A 23,469-nucleotide genomic window follows, 5' to 3' on the forward strand; every position below is an offset into this window, starting at 1 on the left:
TCATGGTGAAATGAGAAAGGAATGTTAATGAAATCATGGAAAGAAAAATTTATTTCACTTCTAAGTCCAGAAAAAAAAAAGTTTGTTTTTTGTTTTGGGGTTTTTTTGTGTGTGTGTTTTTTCTTATTGTGTGAAGCCATCTCATTTTTACCAAAGCTTTGTGGGTAAGTACAAGTTTGAACAATGCAAATGTGATGAAATAGACACTTAACCATGATGTTGCATCTTGTCAAACAGGTAATTCTCTAATGGACCAATGAAAGCCAATGATGACAAGTTGTGGTCAACATTCCTTGAATGTGCTGATGGTTCTGCTTTCATTACTCTTGTCAGCAGGTAACTTTTTTATACTTCAAATTTATCTTTCATTGATGTGTGCCCCAGGGAAAATCTAATTGCAGTTTAATACTGGGTTCCTGCAAAAAAGATCAGATGATTGTTAATTAAGTAATAAATACATAAAGCATCTTCGTATTTAAGAAATGAAAGTTGGACTTTGAAATGCAGTTGAAAATTCTGTTTAAAATGAAAAGATGGTGGGATGCTGACATGGTAAAGCAGGCTGAAAATTTAAAAGAAACAAAGCTACTGTTTAGATATGCTATTTTTTCAACTCATCTAAATGAAAAAAGCAAGCTCTACACCACCATACGATCTAGTCATTTCGCTAAATGACAGTCTATTGGAAACAGAGCAAGTCATGTTGCAATTGTGTATTTTCGTATGTTCACACATGAGTATGTAAGCACATGAAGGACTGAACTTGGAAATTCAGCTATTCTTGAGATGAATACATGTTAGATATAATGTAACTTCTCTTACATGTATTTAAAAGAAAAATGCATTACATCATGGTATGCAAACATTGTTATTTCCCTGAATCTAAATAATTAACTGGACCAGGGAGTGGTTCCAAAGATTTTTGTCCTGACGCTTGGTATATCTACCCTAGATATTTGCTATTAGCACACAGAAAGGATTTGTGCAGAAATCTGACAGCTGTTAGATGGAGAATTAGTCAAATGCTGTGATTATTAGTTGCATTCATTCTTCAGGAGTTATCTATGACATTAAGGTCTTCTGTAATGATGAATGAATACTGAAAAAAAAAAAGGGTTCTTAGTCCAGGTAGATTTGATCCTATGAGTTTTTAACTCTCAGTACAACCTCTTTTGTCCTCCATACTTGAAGTGCTTTTTAATCCAAACAGATTTATTTTTTTTTTTTTACATCACTGATCCTTATTCCCTGGTACTACATCATATCCCTAAACAACATACTTAAAACTTTAACAGGCATTATCTATCTTAAAGTATCCTTGTGCTCCAGTAAGAGTAGTTACTACTCTGTCTGCCTGTCTGCCTAATGCTTATAATATTTAGTCTTAGATCCTCATCACTTAGTTCAAGTGTGTTTTGTTGCCCACAGTCTCATTGCTTGTTTTCAAGTGTTCAAGTTGATTCTTGCTAATGATAGTTCATTATTTAGCTGTAGCTGGCACAGTCCCCTCTCTAGCAAAGTTTAACGTTATCAACTAGACTACTTCTCTGCCTGATCTTAAAACTTTCCTTTAGAGTCCTTCCACTGATATCCCTACGTACGGTGCTGCATCCCTAGTTATGTCACTGCCCTCCTCCCATGTGCTAGCATCAGGCACAGGGGTTCTAGCAGCTTCCTTGTTGTTTTCTGGTTTAAAGTCATGTCAGAAAGCTATGTCCCTGGTGGATGAATGAAACAAGTTATTCAAGACTTCAGTGAATGTATCTCAGTGGTCGAACATCATAAAACTTTTCCAGCTGCTCCAGTCTCTTCTGTTGTTTTTTGTTAAGTTTTTATGCCTTTATCATTCTTTACAGGGGACTTCTACTAGAGACTTACTGATATCCCACTTTTCCAACCATATAAAATAGAAACATCTTTGTTCCAGTTGACTGGGACACTGGAATTACACCATGTGTGCCAATAGAAGTAGTCAGCCACTGTTGCCTATACACACTTACTCTCTCAAATCCAAAGATAAAGCAAGTGTTCTGATATTTTTTTTTTCTCTTAGAAGAAAATACTGTCCCTGAAATACAGCATTTTTATTTGAAACTAATTATGTATAGCTTTTACTTCTTCCATAATTTATCTATTAACACCACAAACTATTATCTTTGTAAATGTGTTCCTTAACTTCTGTTGCTCCTTGGCTATTAGTATTTTATTATCTGACAGCAGTTATTAGCATCTAGAGTACAGGCTTAATTTGAAATCATCACAAGTCTTTCATGCCAGCCTAACTCTGCTCCTTGGGGAATTTTACTACTGGCATCTGTAGGAGTGGTTTTAGGTCATTGCTAATTCACACATATTTTACAGGATTAAATTTGTTAGTTATTATTTTGCAACCAGCGTGAAGTTTTTTTGTTTTGTTTTGTGTTTTTTAATTGAAGAGAGGTCAGCTTCCATAAAGGAAAACTACTGGCTTTATGCAGCCAAAATGACAAGGGGGAAAAAGGATGCTACTGTCGCTGGAATGACATGAACATCATCTTTAAACAGAGCTGAAACGAAAATCTAATGGCAAGACTCCTTTTGAGTTCCTTAAACTCTCAGACAGAAGTCTGTAAATCTATGCTTTGCTTCCAAATCTTTGATATACCAAGATTTACAATCTTAATACTAAATTTCTAAAATCTTTTTACATGGTTGAAAACTGCTCTTAACAATTGGAAGCATAACTTTCACTGGCTCCAGAGGAAGGATGAAAGTAAGGGCACAAGTAACAGAAACATTCCCAGAGCAGCTGCTTTCAGAACCTGGTCTTCGTTGTCTCAGACAAGGAGAAGCAGCTACAGTGGCAGTGGAGCAAAGGTGTGGTGAGATACTGAGGTCATAGCTCAGTGTGAGGATGAAGTTTGGCAGCATTAGTTGTGTGGTCAGGAAATAGATGCTGTTGCCTAATGTGGGCAAAATGCTCTTGCATTAGAGACAACGCTGAAAAGAAAGGCTTCAGTTCAAAGTAGCTAGGCTATGGCTCCTTTTAAGAAAAAAAAATGGATTGAGAATACTGAAACTTAAGGCTGATTTTTATTTCAATAATATCAAGATCGCAATGGCATGCAATTTTAGGATTTCTAAACACTTACTATTTGTACTGGCTGCACAAGGAATGCATACTAAAGGAAGGAGCTGCATGTAGTCATGCTAGAAGAATACCCTTTCAGACCACCTTAATTCTTAGATTTAATTTCCAGCATTTGAATTGAAACACATTTATAAAATCAGGGATGACAGCAAGGCTTACATTAACAAGCAAAAATTGTCAGATTATTTGCACGTTACAGTATATTTTTTTCTTGAAAGTAGGAAATGAACATCCCTATAGCAAAATTATCAGAGGATCTCAAATGATTGGCATCATACTAAGTAAAATGCATACATGTGAATATTTCTGTGGATCCATATGGAAAGCTTATAAACACCAGACATTCTGAAAGCCTTGGGACTTAAAATTAGTAGCTAGATTAAAAATTTAATCAGCATTACACAAATCTCTAACTGTGAATAGGTAGAGAATAACAGAATATTCTCCTCTCAAAATTAGGAAGAACAGAGACAGGAGCATCTGTATCACTTACCTGTTCAGTAATGCTTTTCAAAAATAATATTAGAATATGCACATGCAACTTCACCTCAGAAACAGCTGCCATCTTTGCAACACACAACTTAAGAGCATTTCAGGTACAATACTTTTATCCAAAGTATTTCTGTAGAAATTAGACTCCTTAATCCTCAGGACATAAGCAGGGTTATTGTCAGGGAAAATACTTCAAAAAAAATTCACTTTTTTTATTACAAATGTGATTTTCAGAGAAGCAAAGACAGCAAGTAAAATTACAGAGATTACAATAAACTGATAAAGTTTTTCCACTGTGTACTAGGTCTGGCTGGGATGGGGTTAATTTTCTTCACAGCATTCCATATGGTGCTGTCTTTTAGACTGGTGATCAAAACAGTGTTGGTAACATGCCAGTATTTTAGCTATTGCTGTACAGCCCTTACACAGGGTCAAGGCCACCTGTATTTCTGATTGAGCACCCCATCCAGGAAGCTGGGAGTAGGCAAGAGCCTGGCAGGGGACATGACTGGAACAGCAGACCTGAGCTAGCCGAAGTGATATTCCATGCCATATAATGGCATTCTCAGCAATGAAATTGGGGTGGAAGTTTGTTCAAAAATTGCTTGGGGACTGGCTGGACATAAAAACCCCAGACAGCGCTACACGCTTGGGGAAGAGTGGCTGGAAAGCTGCCTGGCAGAAAGGGATCTGGGGGTGTTCACTGACAGACAGCTGAACATGAGCCAGCAGTGTGTCCAGCTGGCCAAAAACACCAACAGCATCTTGGTGTGTATGAGGAATAGTGTGGCCAGCAGGACTAGAGAAATGATTGTGCCACTGAACTCTGCAATAGTGAGGCCTCACCTTGAATGCTGTGTTCAGTTTTGGGCCCCTCACTACAGTAAAGACATTGAGGTTCTGGAGAGAGTTCACAGAAGGACAACGAAGCTGGTGAGGGGCCAGGAGCACAAGTCTGATGAGGAGCAGCTGAGGGAACTGGGGCTGTTCAGCCTGGAGAAAAGGAGGCTGAGGGGAAACCTCATTGCTGTCTACAACTCCCTGAAAGGAGTTTGGACCATGGAGGGTGTTGGTCTCTTCTCTCAAGTAGCAAGTGATAGGACAAGAGAAAATGGCCTCAAGTTGCACCAGGGGAGGAGATATTAGGAAATGCTTATTCACGGCAAGGGTTTTGAAGCACTGGAACAGGCTGACCAGGGAAGTGGTGGAGTCACCATGCCTGGAGGTGTTTAAAAGGCATTTAAACAAGGTTCTTAGGGACATGGTTTAGTGCTAGAGTTAGGTTAGGTAATGGTTATGGTCGAACTTGAAGATCCTGAGGGTCTCTTCCAACTGAAATGATTCTGTGATTCTTTCAGTCTGCCAGTGAGTGATTGATTGCTTTAGCATCACTTGTGGGTTGTTGTTGTTTGGTTTGGGTTTTTTTTTTATTACTCATTTATTAAAAGGTCTTTATCTCAACCCATGAATTTTCATTCTTTGCCCTTCTGAATCTCTCACCTATCCCACTGGGAGGGGGAGTGAACAACCAGTTTTGTGGTGTTGAGCTGCCTACCAGAGTTAACCCACCACACACTGACTACCAAATTCAGACTGTAATTCAATCATCATGTTATGCTCTTATTTGTGCTTTTATTTTAATCACTAACACACATTTTACTATTTAAGGATTTGTTTAGGACTACATTTTATTACAGACATCACTCCTCCTCTGACCTGATGTTATCTTCATTCTCCATTCTGTAGTCATCCCTCCTCCAGTTTTCATCCCCAAAGAAGTTTGGGATTTGTTGTCCTCTTAAAACGGGAAAAGAATCCATATAGGGATCAGAGGGCACTTTCACATGTGCTCTTAGGTAAACCACTTTGTAGTGACAAGGAAGCTAAACTTCTCAGGGTCCTATAGCCCTGTAGTGCATTCTCACAGTGCAATGTCTCTCTCAAAGCACTGAATAATTTTGGAAGTATGGAAATATTCAATTGCTTATGAAATATAAAGCACTAGTTTTAACTTTTATAACTTGCACTAGATGAATGTACAAGTCAGATATAACCTTGCAGGCTGCAGTTCATTGTAGTAGCTTAACACAGACGTAATTCATCTAAGCTAAGTTGTAATAATAACATACAAAAAATTACACTTTTTCTATCCTGTTATTTGCAAAGCTAGTTCCAGCAATAAATATCTTCCATTAAAATGTCCCAAACTCGAAGCCACCATCTATACTGAGGCCTTCAAAAATTACTAACCTGTAAGTAGTTGTAATAACGTAACTTTTAAAAGGAAAAACAAGTTAATATATATTTAGCCATAAAAGGCATTATACCTGCATTATGAAAAAACAACTATTCTGCTGATAATGCATGATAAACAAAATTTTTGTTACACTCTGAGTCTTTGCAAGTACCAAAGAAGAAAATTTTGCTTCCTAGGAGCAGCTGATATAATCAAAGTACAGATATTCCAACTAAGGAGTAAGACAAGATGGCTAAAAAGTGGGAACTGTCAAACTGATCAGTTCAGTTCAGTTATATTTTCTCCATGGCTGCAACTGAAGAATCACACTCATTAAGCCATCTTATTCTGATTAAAAAATCTGTAGGTTCAGTGAAAGTTATCCTTCAGCTGGATAGGGAGAACAATGGACAAGCTGGGGAGAAAAGCCCAGAACACAAATTTTCAGAACATAAGTAATGCCTAAAAGAGAAGAGTGGAATGACATTTTTCTTGCTAGAGAGTTTATTGCACAGCTTTTTTGATATAGCACATACATATATTCCTTTGAAGCACCTGAGGCTGGCCATTTATCAGAGGGGGAATAGATAGATAGATGGATGCTCTTCTGCTGGATACTGTAAATAAAAATACCATGGATAAACATCACTGTTGGAAGTGCAGTGCTGCACTATGAAGGCTACCCCTTCACTGGCATTTATGTGGTCCACTAATAAGGCTTACTTCCCATTTGTTGGAATCAGGGATGGACTCACCTTTTCTGGTAGTAATAATGACCAGTACAACTACACACATTGTAATGCATGTAATGCACCCTTGCAAGTCGATATCAAACACTTAGAGACTTTTATTAGTGCCTAACCATGTACATCTAATGCCATTTGACTTGGCCAAGATCATCCATGTGTACACCAGACTTACAAGAGACTTGCAACTCCTCCACCGAAAGCTGGATATACCAGACAGAACAGCCTAGGGAAGTCTTAGGTGGTACTGGAGACCTGTATTAAGTAACTGAATGAGGCTCCTGTTCTTGTTATAAATCAAATAATTAGTTAAAAGTTCTATTTGAAGGTCTGTTTGTGAATTTCTCCCATGCCACGTCTCTTCCCTTATTTTCTAAATGTAACTTTTCCCAAAACAAATGATACATAGTTAAAACTAAAATTAGGACGGGACAGGTTACAACCTCAGCAAGTTTCCTGTTCGTGGGGAAGTGGGAGAAGTGGCTGATAGACCACAGGGTTGTTGCTACTCAGGGACCTGGACAGGCTGGAGAAATGGGCTCACAGGAACCTCGTGAAGATCAACAAGGGGAAGTGCCAAGGCCTGTACCTTTCTGGGGAGGAGCAGCCTCAGGTGCCAGTATGTGCTGGGGGCCAGCTGGCTGGAAATCTCTTTGCCTTTGTGGCTGCATTAGTAGGAGTGCTGTCAGTAGGTCGAGAGAGGTGATCCTTCCTCTCAGCACTGGTGAGACCACAGCTGGAGGGCTGTGTCCATTTCTGGGCTTCTCAGTACAAGAGGGAGATGAAGCTGCTGGAGAGAGTTCAGGAAAGGGCTTTATTAATTGGTGTAACCTTATGAAGTGCAGCTACCCACAGCATTGTTGTGTTCTCTAAGCAGAGTCAAAGCATTTCACTGCTAAGAGTGTTCAGACTCTTGACTTCTACATTTCACTTTCCTTAGAGTGTAAAGCCTTTGGGGGTTCATGTAGTTCTACATGATGCCTGCTATAATACAAACTATAAATCATTTAAAATGTTGGCAGGATGTGGAGCCAAATATTGGCTGTAGGGTTTTTTTTCTTACCAGACTTTTCAGATGAACCAGAAATTCATGTGCAGTTGCCTATCACTGTCCTGGAAAGGATCTATACCCTGCTCCTCTGCATGGTTTATTAGCTCAGGAGAACTAAGATGATTGCACAGCTTCCAAGTCAGAGCTGTCTGCAACTTGTAGACTTAAAGCATAGTCAGAGAGTTTGCATCTGCTCACAGTTTTAGCATGTACATGTAACCACTGTGTGACTGTCACCACACAACAGTCAGCCTCAAGTCTGCATTCAAACAATATATATGGAGAGCATCCCTCTTTCTCCCCCTCTCTCCTCTTTCTCCCCCTCTCTCCTCTTTCTTCTCCCCCTCTCTCCTCTTTCTTCTCCCCCTCTCTCCTCTTTCTTCTCCCCCTCTCTCCTCTTTCTTCTCCCCCTCTCTCCTCTTTCTTCTCCCCCTCTCTCCTCTTTCTTCTCCCCCTCTCTCCTCTTTCTTCTCCCCCTCTCTCCTCTTTCTCCCACTCTCATTTTTTTTTTTTTTTTTATTCCCTTCAGGAAAAGTGAAGGTGAAATCAGTGTGACATATTCCTGTAAAAATGTTCTCAGAGATGTAATAAACACATTACATGATAATTTAATAAAGAAATGTAAGAACTCCCAGGAATAGCTGTATTTCTATTAATTCTATCTATTTCAAATTCAAAGCTGTTCAGATCTGTTATACTGTTTTGTAATTAGTTTCTGGAAGAATAATCCTTATCAATTAATGACCTTTACAGTAGAGAAGATACTTTTCTGTCAAGAACAGTGACTGTAAATTGAGTGCCATCCAACAAGTCACCCCAGGAGAACCAAATGTGAACATCACTGGGTCTTTCTGGATATCCATATATTTGTAACAGCAGTATGAAAATGTTTCCCTAAATATTTTTGTGCTTCCTCGCATGGAGGGCATTTCTTCTCTTCTATTAAAAGAAATAATATTAATCAGAAACATAGTAACAATAAAAGTCAAAATACAAGAGGCCAAATATAGAAATCTTTTAGTACTAAATGTTATGATGTTGAAAGTTCTGAAATATTAATGTTTTTTCAGAAATCAAACAACAATTGTTTAAGCTTAACCAATGAAAATTATAGTTCATAAAATACAGATAACACAAGTGACTCACAAAGCCAATATTGTTCTTTGTTTTACAGTGTTGTCTGCACATTTTCGGGTCTGTGAGCCATATACGGACTACAAAGGTCGCTACCACTTTGGTTTTCACTGCCCCCGTCTTTCTGACAATAAATCTTACATCTTTTGCTGTCACCATAACAACACAGTATTTAAATACTGCTGCAATGAGACAGAATTTCAGACTGTTATGCAGATGAACTTAACAGGGAACGCAGATGGATATATGCATAAGTAAGTAAATGAGTTTTAAAGTACTCTTCCCCAAACTGTTCCTGGTCTAATAACATAGTCTAAGGTGTAGTTAATGGTGGAAGCAATTAGCACAATTGCACATATGGAGAAACATTACTAGAAGGTTTTTGCTGTTAGCGAACTCCTAAAAGAAAGGAAATTTCAGCTTTTCTTTCTTTGCTTTGACATGAACTATAAACATTGCTAAGAGAGCATGTATGTAAAAGTTTCAGATAAATGTAACAAATATAAAGTTACATATAAAAGTTACAAAAGTTTCTCTCCTGATCCCAGTCTGATCTAAATTATGTTTAAATGTGTATCAGTAAAAATAAACCTCAAAGCTGTCTGTAGGGGAGAGAAGGAGTGAGCTGACATTTCCCATATCAACACAAATGTACTATTTTGAATCTCTCATGTTTTGAACATAAATCTCTTGTAATCACTGACCTTGGGGAACAGAATGTATTTGCTTATACACCAACATTGTGTGGTCTCCTTACCCTGGGACACTCCCATGTACTGCTGGGGCCTATCCTCTCAGGTAAATGTCAATAACTTTTCTTCTAAAGAACATGGTTTTTAGCATTTTCTTCTGCGGTGCAAAAGTCAGTTGTTGTGTTGTCATTCATTCCTATGGAAGCAGGTGTAAGTCTGCTAGGAGACTATGGTGCTGAAATACTGATAGTGGCTCTTTTAACTGCATCCAGCAGCAGACAGTTTATGGATTCAGCAAAATCTTATCTTCCTTAACAACCACCCCTCATACAGCTCTGCCCAGAGAAGTTTAAATCTTGCATAGATGTAGAAGTTGCATTCTCTAACTTTATGGGCATTAAAGTGACAGTCACCTAGTATGAAGAAATCTGTGTACTGTGTAGTATAAAAGAAAGATAAAATAGACTCTACTAATATAAAATCAATGTGCACCTATACTGTCTTGTTACTGAATGTGCAGCTGTGGCCTTGAGGTGAAATTTCCTTGCCCTGGCCTTGTAGTGCTTCTGTGAACACCAGGAGAACGTATCACACAGAATACTGGGGACATACTTCAAGCCTAACAGGCCCATGAAAGGCCACCCATTTTCTTCACCCTTTGTGCGATCTGGACAACTTAGAAACTGGTAACACCCTCACCTGGGACTTCCCAGCTCTGCCAATGCACGTGTCTCTAGGTAACCTGATGGAGTTTATACCATAGCCTCATCATGTGTCCCAGTGCCCCCATGCAAGGCATACTCTACGTACACTCCATGGTAAAAGTAGAATGTGCTCCTCATTTATTTACTGGGATGACCATGCTACCACAGCAGGAATTGAATGCCTGCCTGAAGAGAGGCCCTCACAGGACTCTCAGTACAGAAGGGCTATGCATGTAGTCGCAGACAAAGACAGAAACAGTCATGCTCAGAGTGATGAAACAAGAGTCTCAAGAGTGGACTAGCGTGGCTATTTTCCCCACACTTTTCCAGTTCTCTGTTTTGCGCACAGCGAATTTGCTCTAATTCTTCCTTTACTGTTCCATAAACCCAGCACCAACACTGCTGAGCAGCCCAGTCTGCCTAACAGGCAGCTTCATCACAGAGTCTGGGATGCTACTGGCAAATTGTAATTCAGCCAAGTAGCAAGCCAATGCTTCAGGCTTTTTCCAGTGTCTCAGCAGCTACTCTGTAAAGCCATGGCTAGAGCTCACCAAGGTAAGGCCCTTCTGTTCTTCCTTTCACCAACAACCTGAAAAAGACAAGGCAATCAGCCATTTTCCAAAGCAGACATGCACAAAGGAACAGGTACAGTCTGACTGCAAAATATGCCCTGGGATGTAGAACATTTCTCTGCCTCCTGCATGTGCTGCATGTCCACTCACATCTGTATGTGTACACACGTGTGCTATGTGCTGGTCTTTTGCCAAGGTATGCAAAATCATGCTAAATACAATAAAAAGCTTCTGGAGATGTAGCTTAGAGAAATGCAAGAGTGGCACCGGTATAGCCTTTTTGTAATTTCCTGATACATCACTTTCAATAAATCAGTTAGGGCCAGGAAAATGAAAAGGTGCTAAATTTCTACTTAAAACTCCACAAATGTAGTGAGATCAGGAGAGAGATCTTCTCACCCTGGGCTCACTGAGGTCATTAGAAAACCTCTTGATAATGTCCGTATTGTGGAGGGGCAGAAAGAGTGAAGCCTAGATGTCTACATTAAAACTATTGTAAAAAGCATCTTATTTAACACAGTCTGATTTTATTTAACATATACAATAATTTAACTTTATTTGGGTTCTCATTCATCCAGGGTTCACTTTACAATAACAAAATCAGCTCTTTGTTTAGATTTAATTTCACACACCACTGAAAAAGTTTCTGATGGAATCTGTTGTACTGTGGCTGGGGAGGATGATTTAGGATATGGGAACAGCAATGAACTGAAAAAAAAAAGGATTATACTTTTCAGGGAAGAATGATTCAATATTATTATTTGATTTATTTCAATATTCTTATTTGGTTTATTTCCCCCCCCCAGCCATTCTTGTGATCATCAAAACAAATTTCTTGGTTTATAATACAGTTGAGGGGAAAAAATTAGTGATTTGTGACTTCTTTGTCATGACACAGCTGAAAAAAATGCATTTGTCTTATATAGTCACACAATATAGCGAAGTTTATTTACGTTTTTGCCGTTACTATAACTAAAGATCCCTATGTTTTGATAAGTGCAGAATGCTAGGCTATTATATCTTTGCAATCATGCAGATTAATTGGTCTGTAATATTTTTGAACGTGAGCAATTCATTTAGTATTGAAAATAGAAATACCAGTGATGTTTAACAGACAAGAGAAATTCTACCACCCAAAGTATTTTTCTGTAAAACTTTCTCTAATAAGTTGTTTAACTGTTCTTAAAAAGCAGTGTTCACTTGAATCTAGTATTCGTGCACTCTTTGATTTTCTATTATGCATATTTTGGTGGATTATTAGCAATAGTACTATGCTGGGGGTCCTTTATCTGATACTGGAACTGTGTTATGGCACTCTGTAATGCATCCATGTTTTTCCTTATCTCTTATTCCAGTTTTTCAGGGCTGAATGGCTTTTGCACGCCACGCTACAACATTGCACCAAAAGCAACACAAGGGTAGAATAACACTATCTTTCTCTATGTGCAGCATGTCCCCTGCAGAGCTGGCATTTGCTTAAAGATCTCCAAGAAAGTCATATTTACAATAAAGGAAAAAAAAAAAAAAGTCAATTCTACTACCAACTGTTGCAAAAAAATATAATTTAGCAGGGAAGACCTCTTAGATACTACAGTAACAGATTCTGCAGGAAAACACAAGATTGGGCAAAGGCCTTGAGATTATAGTAAAGACAAAATAGGAAAATCTAAAATGTCTATGCAAAAACTACACAGATTTCCTCAGTGTTAGAAGTACCAAGGCATTTGCCAAGGGTGTCAGCTTGTGTTTCCTGGGGGCAACACTTAAAAAGTGTTACTACTGCAAGTAACAGCCGCTTTTAAGGAGAATAGGCAAAGAAACAGTTTCCATGGCCATCTGCCCACATTTAAACTCTGCAGCTGTAGAATTCTGCTGCAATTGTTTTGATTTGTTGTTTTTTTTAAGCCTGAATTCCCAAATGAATTATTTTCTGCGCATGTGCTGCACATAAAAAACAACAAACTCTTCTAAAAAAAAATGTAGCCTTGTCCTAACCTGCTTGTCATCTATCTCAAAAAGTTAATGAATTAGATGGAAGGAATCGTATGGGTAAGAATGATACTTTAAAAAACAAACAAACAAACAAAAACAAAAACCTGTCTTCATTTGTGTGTAGGGATGTTAGATAAATCTAAGCAGGATTCTGTAGATGGACTAGGAGGAGATGGACGATAGAAGTACTTCTTCTTCTCAGAGAGCCCAATTCAAGGCTCCCTGAAGTCAGAGCAGATCTTTCAATTTACAAAAGTGGGCTTCATATCAAGGCTATGCCATGTATACATCATATTTCTATAGAAGACAAAGTATCTTAAAATAATGAGGCACTAAGCTTTTCTGGTAGGTCTGTGAATTCTCCAGTTTCACAGAGAAGGTAAAAGGAAATCGTCATGTAACTTTTACTCCAGATTTCGCTTTCATTTTTGTGTGCCAGCAGCAGCAGAGGACTGGGCATCATGGCTTTTGAAGTAACTTTCAGTGTTATATTGATAAACCTCATGTTGAACCTAAACAGAAAGCTTCAAAATGACTGATTGGAAGGGGCAAGAGCACTAGAAGGGCAGGTCAAGGCAAGGTTTCCAGCTGGCGAAGGGGAGGGGAGATACAACCATACCAAAAGAACTTATACTTGATTATCCCTGTGAAGGAACAAACACTTATAATTTGAATCTTGGTAGAATCAAAGCAAGTCCTAGGAGTTTTTTTATTCCCATTTTTTTTCTATGCCTCTGGCCTTACTGTTATTCAGTGCAAGTAAGATTGTTTATTTTCTAATTAAGACATCATCTTAATTTGTAGGGAAGTTTTAATTTTTACTACAAGTAGTAGCCATCAGCAAAATCAATATTTTCTGCTATCTTAATAGTCTGAGAAACAGAAAACATCAAAGCGTGGAATTTCCCTTTATGTACAAAACATACTACTTATTAATTTTGCTTGTGGTGTTTCACAAGGCCCTTTTGATAGTGCTGTTGTCCTACTGTCTGTTAAAATAAAGCAATCTTTCATTTTTGTACTTGTGAGAAACAGATGTTATTCAGAAGGAGCAGATGGATAACTCACATATGGCATGATTAATAAATTGTTGCTTTAAATTGGATCACTCAAAATAGCTCTAAATTTCAGTAACCAAAATTTTGACGGGTGAAACTGAACACCTAAAATACAAACAAATTATTTTGAGTTAACTATAAGAAGTGTTCCTACCCTCATGTTGCCAAAACAAAAATAACATGTTTTTTAATATTTCCATTCTTACTATTGATCAAATACAGCTCACCTATTTGTAAAATGGATCCTGTTGGCATCAGGGATGGAGAACAAGATTTGTTACAGTGGATTTCTTCCTGTTTTTTCCAGCCTACGCTTCCCTTTTATTGATATTAGCAGAAAATAGAAGAGTTTACCCCAATAGGAATAAATCCACTGAAAGTCAAGAGTAGCACTGCTGAGAAGCCTGGATTAACCAGGCCCTGTTATATTTTCAAGTGCCTGGACTGCAAAGATCTTAATGCATTACAAAGGTCTACACACTGTTGTGTGAAGTTAGGCAGACGTGTAAGTCTTCAGTAAAGCCAAGACTCTTGAGCTAAGAGCTTTCAGAAGCAATGTATTTTGCCTACTTCTAATCCTCATGGAGATTTACTGAACTTTTTTGAAAATCCTGGGCTTGCATAGTCTAAAGGTACACAGGAAGGGACCTGTTAACATGTCTGACCTTCCTCTAGTTACTTAACAGTTATTTGCTATAGAACCTCACTTAATGTAAGTGTACTGGAAAAATCATTCCCTGGAGAGGAGAATCAGTCTCTTTAAGTGTTGATGGGCAGCAACACAGAAATAAAAATACTGATTTCTTATCTGATTTCCTGCTTCAAATCCTGATTTTTATTTTTTTTTTTTAAGTATAACATGAAAGTCATACAAAAGTTTAAATGGAAATGAAAGTTCAAAGCAGAGACTTGAAATGTTTTAGATCCAAAAAGGCATGTTTTTAAAAATGTCAGAATATCTTTCTGGCTTGTGTCTGTAATATGTGTTTTCAGCCTTCTTTCTTCTCACAGCATTTCCATTTTTGATCAATATTCTGATAAAATACAATTCCCTCAAAGTTTCTCTGCATGTCTATGAAGGAGAGCATGGCTGAGTGTGTGTTCAGTTTTATTCATCTAAGTTCAGGTTCACGTAGATGGGGATTGCCCACCTATTCATTCAGTATCATTTTTTCCAAGACTGTCTTCGTAATGACATTTTTACTGGTATCCCTTCTGCTTGATCTCTTTTTTACAGACCCTCTACACATACTTCCACATTAGCCCTTAGGTCTGGATAGCTGCCTTTGTGTATTCTTAACAGTCTCATTCTTGCCCATTTCTTTCCCCTCTCTTCTGACCTCATCCTCCCCACTAACACAGTTTCCAATCCAAACCGTGTTTACACCTGACAGTCATTTTTCTTTTAATTATGTTGCATCTCCAGCAGAACTTCAGCACTTCTTCCCCTTTCTGATCTCCAAATTCTTCACCCCTCACACCTTCTCCTCCCTTTTTTCCCCTCCTTTCTTTTAATATCTTGAGTCATCTGTTACAGCTCCATGTACCATATCAGCAGGTGATAATTTTTATGGCCTTTACCTATATATATATATATATATATATATATACACACACATATATATATATACACACGCATTATAACTACACCAGCATATACAGTGAAACATAGTACTTATTTTCCTTCCTGTGAAACCTATTGTATATGATCTTATCAATGTTCTTCCTTCTTAAATTTATTACCAGCAAACTAAGGGATCTTTAGCAGTTGTTCTTGGAAGCATATACTTCTACTAATATCTTCTGTATCCGGCAATAGTTAGTTGTTAAATTCAGGGAAAATTCAAGCACATTAAATGTATTTTAAGATAAGTGTTTTATAATGTGTGTCAGCAGTGAGTGTTTTCAATAGTATAGATACCACTCGGTCTCCACTATTACAGCATATTTTTGTATGGTTAAGCCTCATTCTCATAAATGCCCTATCACTATCAGCAGGGTGACTCTCTGGGGGTGAGGATTTGCAGAATAAGACAGAGGAGCCATCAGCCATGTCAGTAGTCTCGCTTTAAAGCATTGAAGCTAATTGTACACCAAATTTATGGGCTGATAGAAATACACAGATGAGAGGGATAAATAATATATTCCTAAAACAGGGAGGCCTGGTTTTTAAAAACAGCCCGTGTCATGCAAATATCAGTATTTAGATTGAAATAATAAATGTTTTTTCATTACACATGCTTTAGAATAAGTTGGGTTTTTTTAATCCATCTTTATATTATATTTATATAATTAATGAAACAACCAACCTTGGTAAACTTACACAATTACTATTATTGATATATGAGTTTACTTTTTTGTTTTCCCTCCTTTGTTTTTCACAGCAACTACAGTGCACTGTTAGGAGTGTGGATCTATGGCTTTTTTGTGGTGATCTTGCTGGTACTGGACCTTTTATATTACTCTTCAATGAACTATGATATTTGCAAATTTTACCTGGCACGGTGGGGAATCCAGGGAAAGTGGATGACACAGGGACAGAGCCGATGGATTAATCCTGCTCGGGACCCAAGCCAAGTACAGACACAGCCTCAGCCAGAAACACAGCCTCAAACTCAGCCACAGCCTCAAACATCACAGACAGTACATACTTTAAAAGGAGATGCTTTAAGCCCACCCCTGATGTCTTTTCAGAGTACATCTGCCTGGTAAGTAAATTAAGCCATATTGTGACGTATTTTTTGACTCTGCTGTTTTGCAGCCTGAAAACTCTCACCTGTGTTTGGGAAGTGCCCACAAATCCAGGCTGAACAGCGCTATTTCTAGCACATAATTCTTTATATTGTGAACTGTCTTACTGAGTGTTTTCTTACTCCAGAATATCTTAAGTCATCTTTTAATACTGTTCTCAGAAAAATGGATGCTGCTGTATTTCAGTGCTAAATAGCTTTACAGCTCTGTGGTACAAATAAACTACAAATCTTTGTTCTACATCAGTCATGAAATTAATTTTAATCTCGTGTGGAAGACTAGTTGCTTTGTGTATCTATTTATCTGTTGGTCTGGTTTTAAAGGATTGTATAAATAGCAACACTGAAGTAGCTTCACACTGTTTGTGACATGAGACACAGAAACAACATAAAAACCAGGTTAGTTTTTTTTATATGCATAGCCAAAAAAGCATAGCTTGATCTCATTTGACAGGGTGACACAAGTAGGCTACTGTAAAGTTAAATGCTACAAAACAAAACCTGTCAAAAAAAAAAAGCCAGACCAAATGGGAGACAGGATACTTCAGGCGCAGGTAGAACACACAATATAAATAGAAGAAACTAAATACTGATAGCCATGAGACAAAATGGTATTGCATGAACTTGGACTGTTTCTACCAAACACAAGCAAAGGAAGAGAGCTGAATAAAACAATGCTCTGAATAAGGTGTCAAGAAGGGTAGGGACTTTTTTCTTGGCAAGACAGCGTAACTACGTTTATACAGTCCTAAAATTACATTTGGCTGTTTGAAGGCAACCCTGGGGCTGATGCAGCCCCCGGTGAAAATGAGTTTGATGCCTCTGGCATTAGGATTTGGAAGAGGGCAGAGAGGATACAGAGCCACTAGTGTATTTCAAAAGCATTTCAGAAGGGTGAGTTTTGGCAAAATAAAGTGATCTAAGAATGAATGGGGTGAAAAAGGTGACAACAGTTCCCAAAGCTGTAGAGTGTGTAAAGCCACATCTTTGATCTTGATCCGAAACCTTTGGATAGCACTGTGTTGCAGACATGATGAAGACAGCAGTAGTCTTTTTATTTCATAACTTGCTCTCTAAGTGTAAATCTAGAGCAAATAGGGTCAAAGATTTTTAATAACAGGAAAGGTAGCGAGAGTTCAACTGGGAACAAGGATCAATGAAAGAGTAAGTTGTTTGCATAGTAGCCAGAACTGGGTGTATCCAGTACAGATCAGAATTAAGGACCTTTCTAGCAGGCCTTCTCCAAACAGAAGGGTCTAACAGTGCTACTTAAGATAGAAACCTGCCTGTGCTCAGTTGTAAGCACTGTTCTTTTTACTACTTCTTCCTCTTCCCTCCTTTTTTCTTCTTCTAATTCCTTCAGCATTTTTGCACATTGATTTCCCAGTCTTCAGTTAGAATTGCCATAGAGGTTAAGACCAACATCTGTAGTACAATAATTGCATTTTAGCTAAATACATGTGTATGTGCATGTGTGTATATAGAGAAATATCATGACTTCATGAACATATATATGTATAAAATATTAATTAACCTGGTTATACCACTTGGTAGTTCTGCCATACATTACAAATTGAAGGAAACTATTCAATAATTCATGAAGAATTCTTGGTCATTTTCCATAACTGACTTTTGTTGTTTTGTTTCTTTGCTTTTTTTGAAGCATTAAGCGGAGAATGTATGTTAGGATCAGGTGAGCATATCCCATATGCTCCTTTCCCTGTGTTCGCAGGAAATGAGCATTGATAAATCACTCCAGTAACCCTCACCCCTTCCCCAGTGAACTGTCTGTCTGTGCTCCCCTCAGTTCCCATAAAATTGTTTCTTATTTTCCTAATCCTTTGACTGCTCAATAAAGAAACAAGTAGATGTTTCCTTAGCAAAGCCATATGTATCCCTTGTATTTCAGCATGTAAAACACTACAAGAGATGCCATATTTTCAAACTTATAACCTGCAACTTTTGAAATTCACAACCCCTTAACTGAGTGCATAGATGACTCAGCGCGAGTTGGATACATTAAAAATACGGAGAAAAAGATAGTGGGCACTGGTGATCACAGCCAAGGTGTTTAGCATGTAAAAGAGGTTTTTAAGTAAACAGCTCCCTCGGAAAATGACAGGCTTGTGTGCTAAGACAGCAGAGAGTAAGAGGAGGTTGCCTGGCTATCTGTTTCTCTGTTAGATAATCTCCAGGTTATATACATGAAAATGTGATAATTTTGCCATCTAAAAATTAGGCATCCTTTCAGAGTCTGGTTCTGCCACTGTCCGTATTTAACGAATGACCTCAGTACTCTCTTCTCAAAATGCAATTATACTGCCAGTGAAGTGCAGTGAAGTTACTGGGTTTTTTATTTACATCTTTGGTTTTAAAATTGCCTCATCTATTCATATCTTTTTGTAATACATACCTGAATTTCAATTATTCTAGATGATGATACCAGCTGCTTTGGTAACAACAGATTTCCAGTCTATAAAATGAACTTTTCAGTTTGTGTTGGCATTTTTAATGTGTCCTAAATTTATCCTGGCTTTTTCCTCTGTACAGAAAAAAGCAGTTTTCTTTAGCATCTCACAAACACACTTATGTGTATACATATTGGTGTTATCAGGTGAGCTTTTTGAAACTACAAAATAGATTTTTTTTTTTTTTTTTTTTTTTAAAAAATCCTGTGAGATATGCATATATCCCAGAACATAAAAATTTAAATACTGTTAAAAACATTTTGCAAAACAGTTTGCAGGTTTTCATGATGACAGATGCTGTTGAAGTTGCTAGCTTCCTGCACTGCATTTATTCTAATAGAGTTTTTAAAAAAAAACGCCCATCCTAGAAGACACTACATGATGATAATAGGAAACTGGTTGTTGCACATCAAGAATCTCAGCAACACCAAAGACCTTAGGTATCTTTATTGCAGAGAATTGACAGTGTAAGAAACTATCCCAAGAGAGACGGCAGGATTAACCTATAGTTTATAAAGCAGTTTGGGATCTTCCTCGATTAAAAAAAAATATGTAAGTGCTTTTTATTTTACAATTTCTTTTCTTGTTCTAGTTGGAATGCTGTGAACTGGCAATGAAATCAATGACTGAAGCAGATATGTCAGAGAGAAAAATCAAGCAAGCCATAGTGTATAGCGGGTAGAATCATCCCCAAGATGTTTAAACATTTTGTTGTAGCAGATCAATTTATTATTACTTGAGACAAAGAGGACCATGTATAGCCATAATATTATTATAACTAAAGACGCCTGGAATCTATTATACATGCTGCAGGCTGCTTTGCAGAGGGCTTGCAGTGTTGTGCAAGGACAGGAAGGAAAATCATTAATCTCAGAAACATCGAGCCCGATTTAGAATGTTGCTTCGTCATGTAGTGTCTGGATTTTACGGCCCAACTAATGTTGATTTCTTCCTTAGTATGGAAACCATCTGAGGGCTGTCCAAAGGCCTGTGTGGTCCGAAGGTCCTGGTGGATGTACCTTCTGCAACCCAAACACCGTCACAGACTGCAAGTGAATAATCTTAACTGTTGTGGTGGTTCCTCCAGGTCATCGCTGAGGTGCATGAGCTGGGCCCCTCCATGCACACTGGTCCATGTAAGAACCTACAGTCTGGTTAGCCTGAGCAAGCTTCTAACAGCTGGAGATCAAACAGCAACAAACAGGAGGCAAATTATTACTACTGCTTAACAAAATACAAACCAGAAATATTGTAAGTTGAGGAATCAAAATCCTGACTACTGAAAAAACTTGTCCTCACAACCACTGGATTGTTGTTAATAACAACTAAAAAAGGTCAGACTAGCAAGGAAGATCACAGAAGAGGGAGTGTGGGCCAGGGCACCCTGGCAGAGTTTCTCCAGATTCTCCATGACCGTGCTGTGTTCCAGATGTGACAGGGGAACAGATGAACATGATCACTCTGCCTTGCTCTGATGATCTTAAGCTCCTCTCCACCTCTATCAAGGATGCAAATCACAGGGAACACTGTCTTGAAGTCTAATTTTTGTCACTCTGTTCCCTGCACAACAGCACAGAGAGGCAATGTCTGCACTGTATGTGATCATATATGTTATGCTACATGACTCTAAGTTTCAGAAACCTGCTGTTGTCCAGAAGCAGGAATAGTATCAGCCCAGCAGGATAAGCCCGTGCTTATTTCCTTTATGCAGCTGGAATGGGTTAGACAAAGGCAAGCCTATTTTACTTCTCCTTATTAGATGCTGCGATCTGCTTTTGCTGTGAATTCCTCTGAGTCACATTGTCTTCTAGACAACAAGTAGAATAGGTTTTAGCCCGCTGCTATTCACCTGCTACTTGACATCTCTTCAAATGACTACCAAAGCACAAAGAGAGAAAAAAGCCTATAAAAATATTGGCAGTGTTTAGAAGCCAGCAGGTAACTGAGCATGTCCACAGCAACTGTGCAAAAAATGCAGGGGATACTTTGCTGGTGGCTAAAAAGGCTACATGAAATAATTTCCTTTGATACCAAACTTTGAAACAGGACGTTGGCACCGAAGTGGGTTGGCTGTGCAGTGTGAACACGGCCATAGTCCACCAAAAGCTTTAGGATCTGGGGTGGTGAGAGGGTTTTGGGCAGAGGCTGTTCTTGTAATGGGATATTTACAGTAACAAAGTGGACAAAATCTACTTCCTTCCATTTTAAGAAAAGTGTTTTGAAAATAAGAAAGATCTCAAATTTACATTTGCAAAATCACCATTAAACAGGAATAAGATGATACTATTTTAAAGATGCAAAATTTTGCATCATAAGGCAGAGCATATTTTTAATTTACAGCCCCTACCTAGATTTTTATATTATACTCAGAATAAATATGGCAAAGCAGAGCACCAATAGTGTTTTTCAAAAGGATGGAAAGAAATAAAATTCAATACTCATATAATGCTTTTATGAAAGAACTGTCTGGAAATTAACGTCATCTGGAGAATCTGTCTGGTAACAGACATGAAGCGTGTTGGGCAACATCTACATTTACATGTGTGCCTTTATTCCCTTCTGAATATATTGGGTTAGAATAAGAGATATTGATGAATGTGTTTTCTTCTAAATGTTCTTATCTGTTTGCTAGGAATGGCATAACAGTAAAAATAGAAATTGCTTAAAAACAAAAGCAAAGATAAAGAAATGACTTTGCTCCTAGAAGAGCCAGATGGTGAAACTGGTTTTGCATTGCCTATCCCTTCTCCTGCCTATGTCAGAGCAGGACACCCAGAGCACAAATAGATGGTGGGCTTAGAAGCAAACAGCTCAAAATCAGCAATGCTCCAAGCCTTGTTTACTTGGCTCAGTCCTATAATCATGCAAATAAAGGGGAAGATTTAGGTTTTAATTTCATCCTTAGCATTTAAATAATTCAAGATACACAAGTTAGTGAGTGCTTTCTTTCTTTATTGTATTTAGAAATTCACTCTTAGCAGGTGAAGTTAAGCCAATGTGCAGGGTTTCTGTCCATCTCAGTCTGAGTATAGGCAATCCTTGTGTATATTGACAGACACAGTGTCGTCTTCTGATATATATGTAAAATATATTGTTCATTTCATGCCTTATTCTCCTTTTTCATTTGCTGTGTAAATTATAGACACCATATTGCAACAGTTATTTCTCTACATTCTTGTTAACTGCAGATTCAACGGATATGGGTTGATTGATATTCTCTATTTTAGCTGTTTCTCAGCCTTTCCATCAAATTGGGACTGGCATATCCATCAGCTTCATGAAAGTCTTTCTTTTATATGGACTGTACAGTTGAAGTGATTTAAATGTAGTAATGAATTGTCGGAAAAGAGCGATTAGAAGAAAAGTGAGTAATCTGAAGACTATTGCTAAATGAGCTCTGCACATTGAGAAATGAAAGCCAGTAAAAACACTGGAAACCAGTTCTGAACATCTTCCATTTTAAAATTTTTAAATTTTAAATTCCCATATATTTTGAGTAGAATTTTTTGCATAGAGATCCTTAGCTCATCTACATTATAACAAAGCCAGAATACCGCTAGTGAAGAAGCAGATAGCAGTGTAACATTTGTGTGAAATCAGAAGACTCCAGTTAACTCCACAACTGCACTGCATAATGTCACAACATCATAGCATCATTCACAGGAATGACGGTGGCATCCCAACTTTTATCAACCAATTCTGTCTTCTCGGTCGCAATAGAAACCACTTAATTTTAAAAGGCTCTAGTTATTTTAGTAGTTACAAAACTCCTACCCCTTTTATCCTCTTAGGTGCCAGATGCTCAGTAGTAATCGTAATAGCACACGCATGTTTTACACATTTTATAGATGCACTGAAAAATTAAATAGCAACGTGTCGAGGATTTAGATTGCGGGGTGACAATAAAACCCTGGCAGATGTATTTTTAACCTCCTCTTCCCCCGTCAGCCCCTCCCTCTCCCCCTTTCCCACTAAAGACAGGCGATTGGGAGGGAAAGAAGGACAGAGAGAAGAGAGTTGGAAAAATTAAAAATGTTTTACTAATGCTACTGATAAGAATAGAGAAAATAATACAAAATATACAAAACCAATCTTGAAAGTCCCAACAACTGCAAAGCCAGCACCTGAAGTCCTGGACTGGACTCTGCAGCCAACCGGAGCTGGATTCAGTCTCTCACTAGGCCTCAGTTCGCAGGGACGACTAGCAAGGTCCTCTCCTAATGTCGGCCATAAGCAAAAAAGGGACCAGCTCCTCATGATCTCCCACTTTTATATGAAGTATTCACGTGAATGTGAGGTTATACTCAGTTGGTCAGTTTCTTGGTCACCTGTTTCTCATTGCCCCTCTTATGAGAGGTGCATCAATTCATTATCAATAACCTCACATTCCATTGCTATGTTTGCCAAAACATGTGTCTGTTTCTCCAGGAAAATGCAGCTAATA

General features: G+C 38.1%; 1 protein-coding gene across 1 annotated transcript; it reads left to right on the forward strand.

The window, feature by feature from the left end:
- Positions 1-266: 266 nt before the first annotated feature.
- On the forward strand, positions 267-16,519 carry SHISAL1 (shisa like 1; the record flags this gene model as incomplete). Its single annotated transcript, XM_080363474.1, has 3 exons — positions 267-336; positions 8,830-9,043; positions 16,192-16,519. 3 exons carry the CDS (start codon positions 267-269, stop codon positions 16,517-16,519), a joined length of 612 nt encoding a protein of 203 aa, XP_080219600.1.
- Between the last annotated feature and the right edge of the window lie 6,950 nt (positions 16,520-23,469).

Source organism: Nesoenas mayeri (genome assembly GCF_963082525.1).
Source record: "Nesoenas mayeri genome assembly, chromosome: 1".
NCBI classification, from domain to species: Eukaryota; Metazoa; Chordata; class Aves; order Columbiformes; family Columbidae; genus Nesoenas; species Nesoenas mayeri.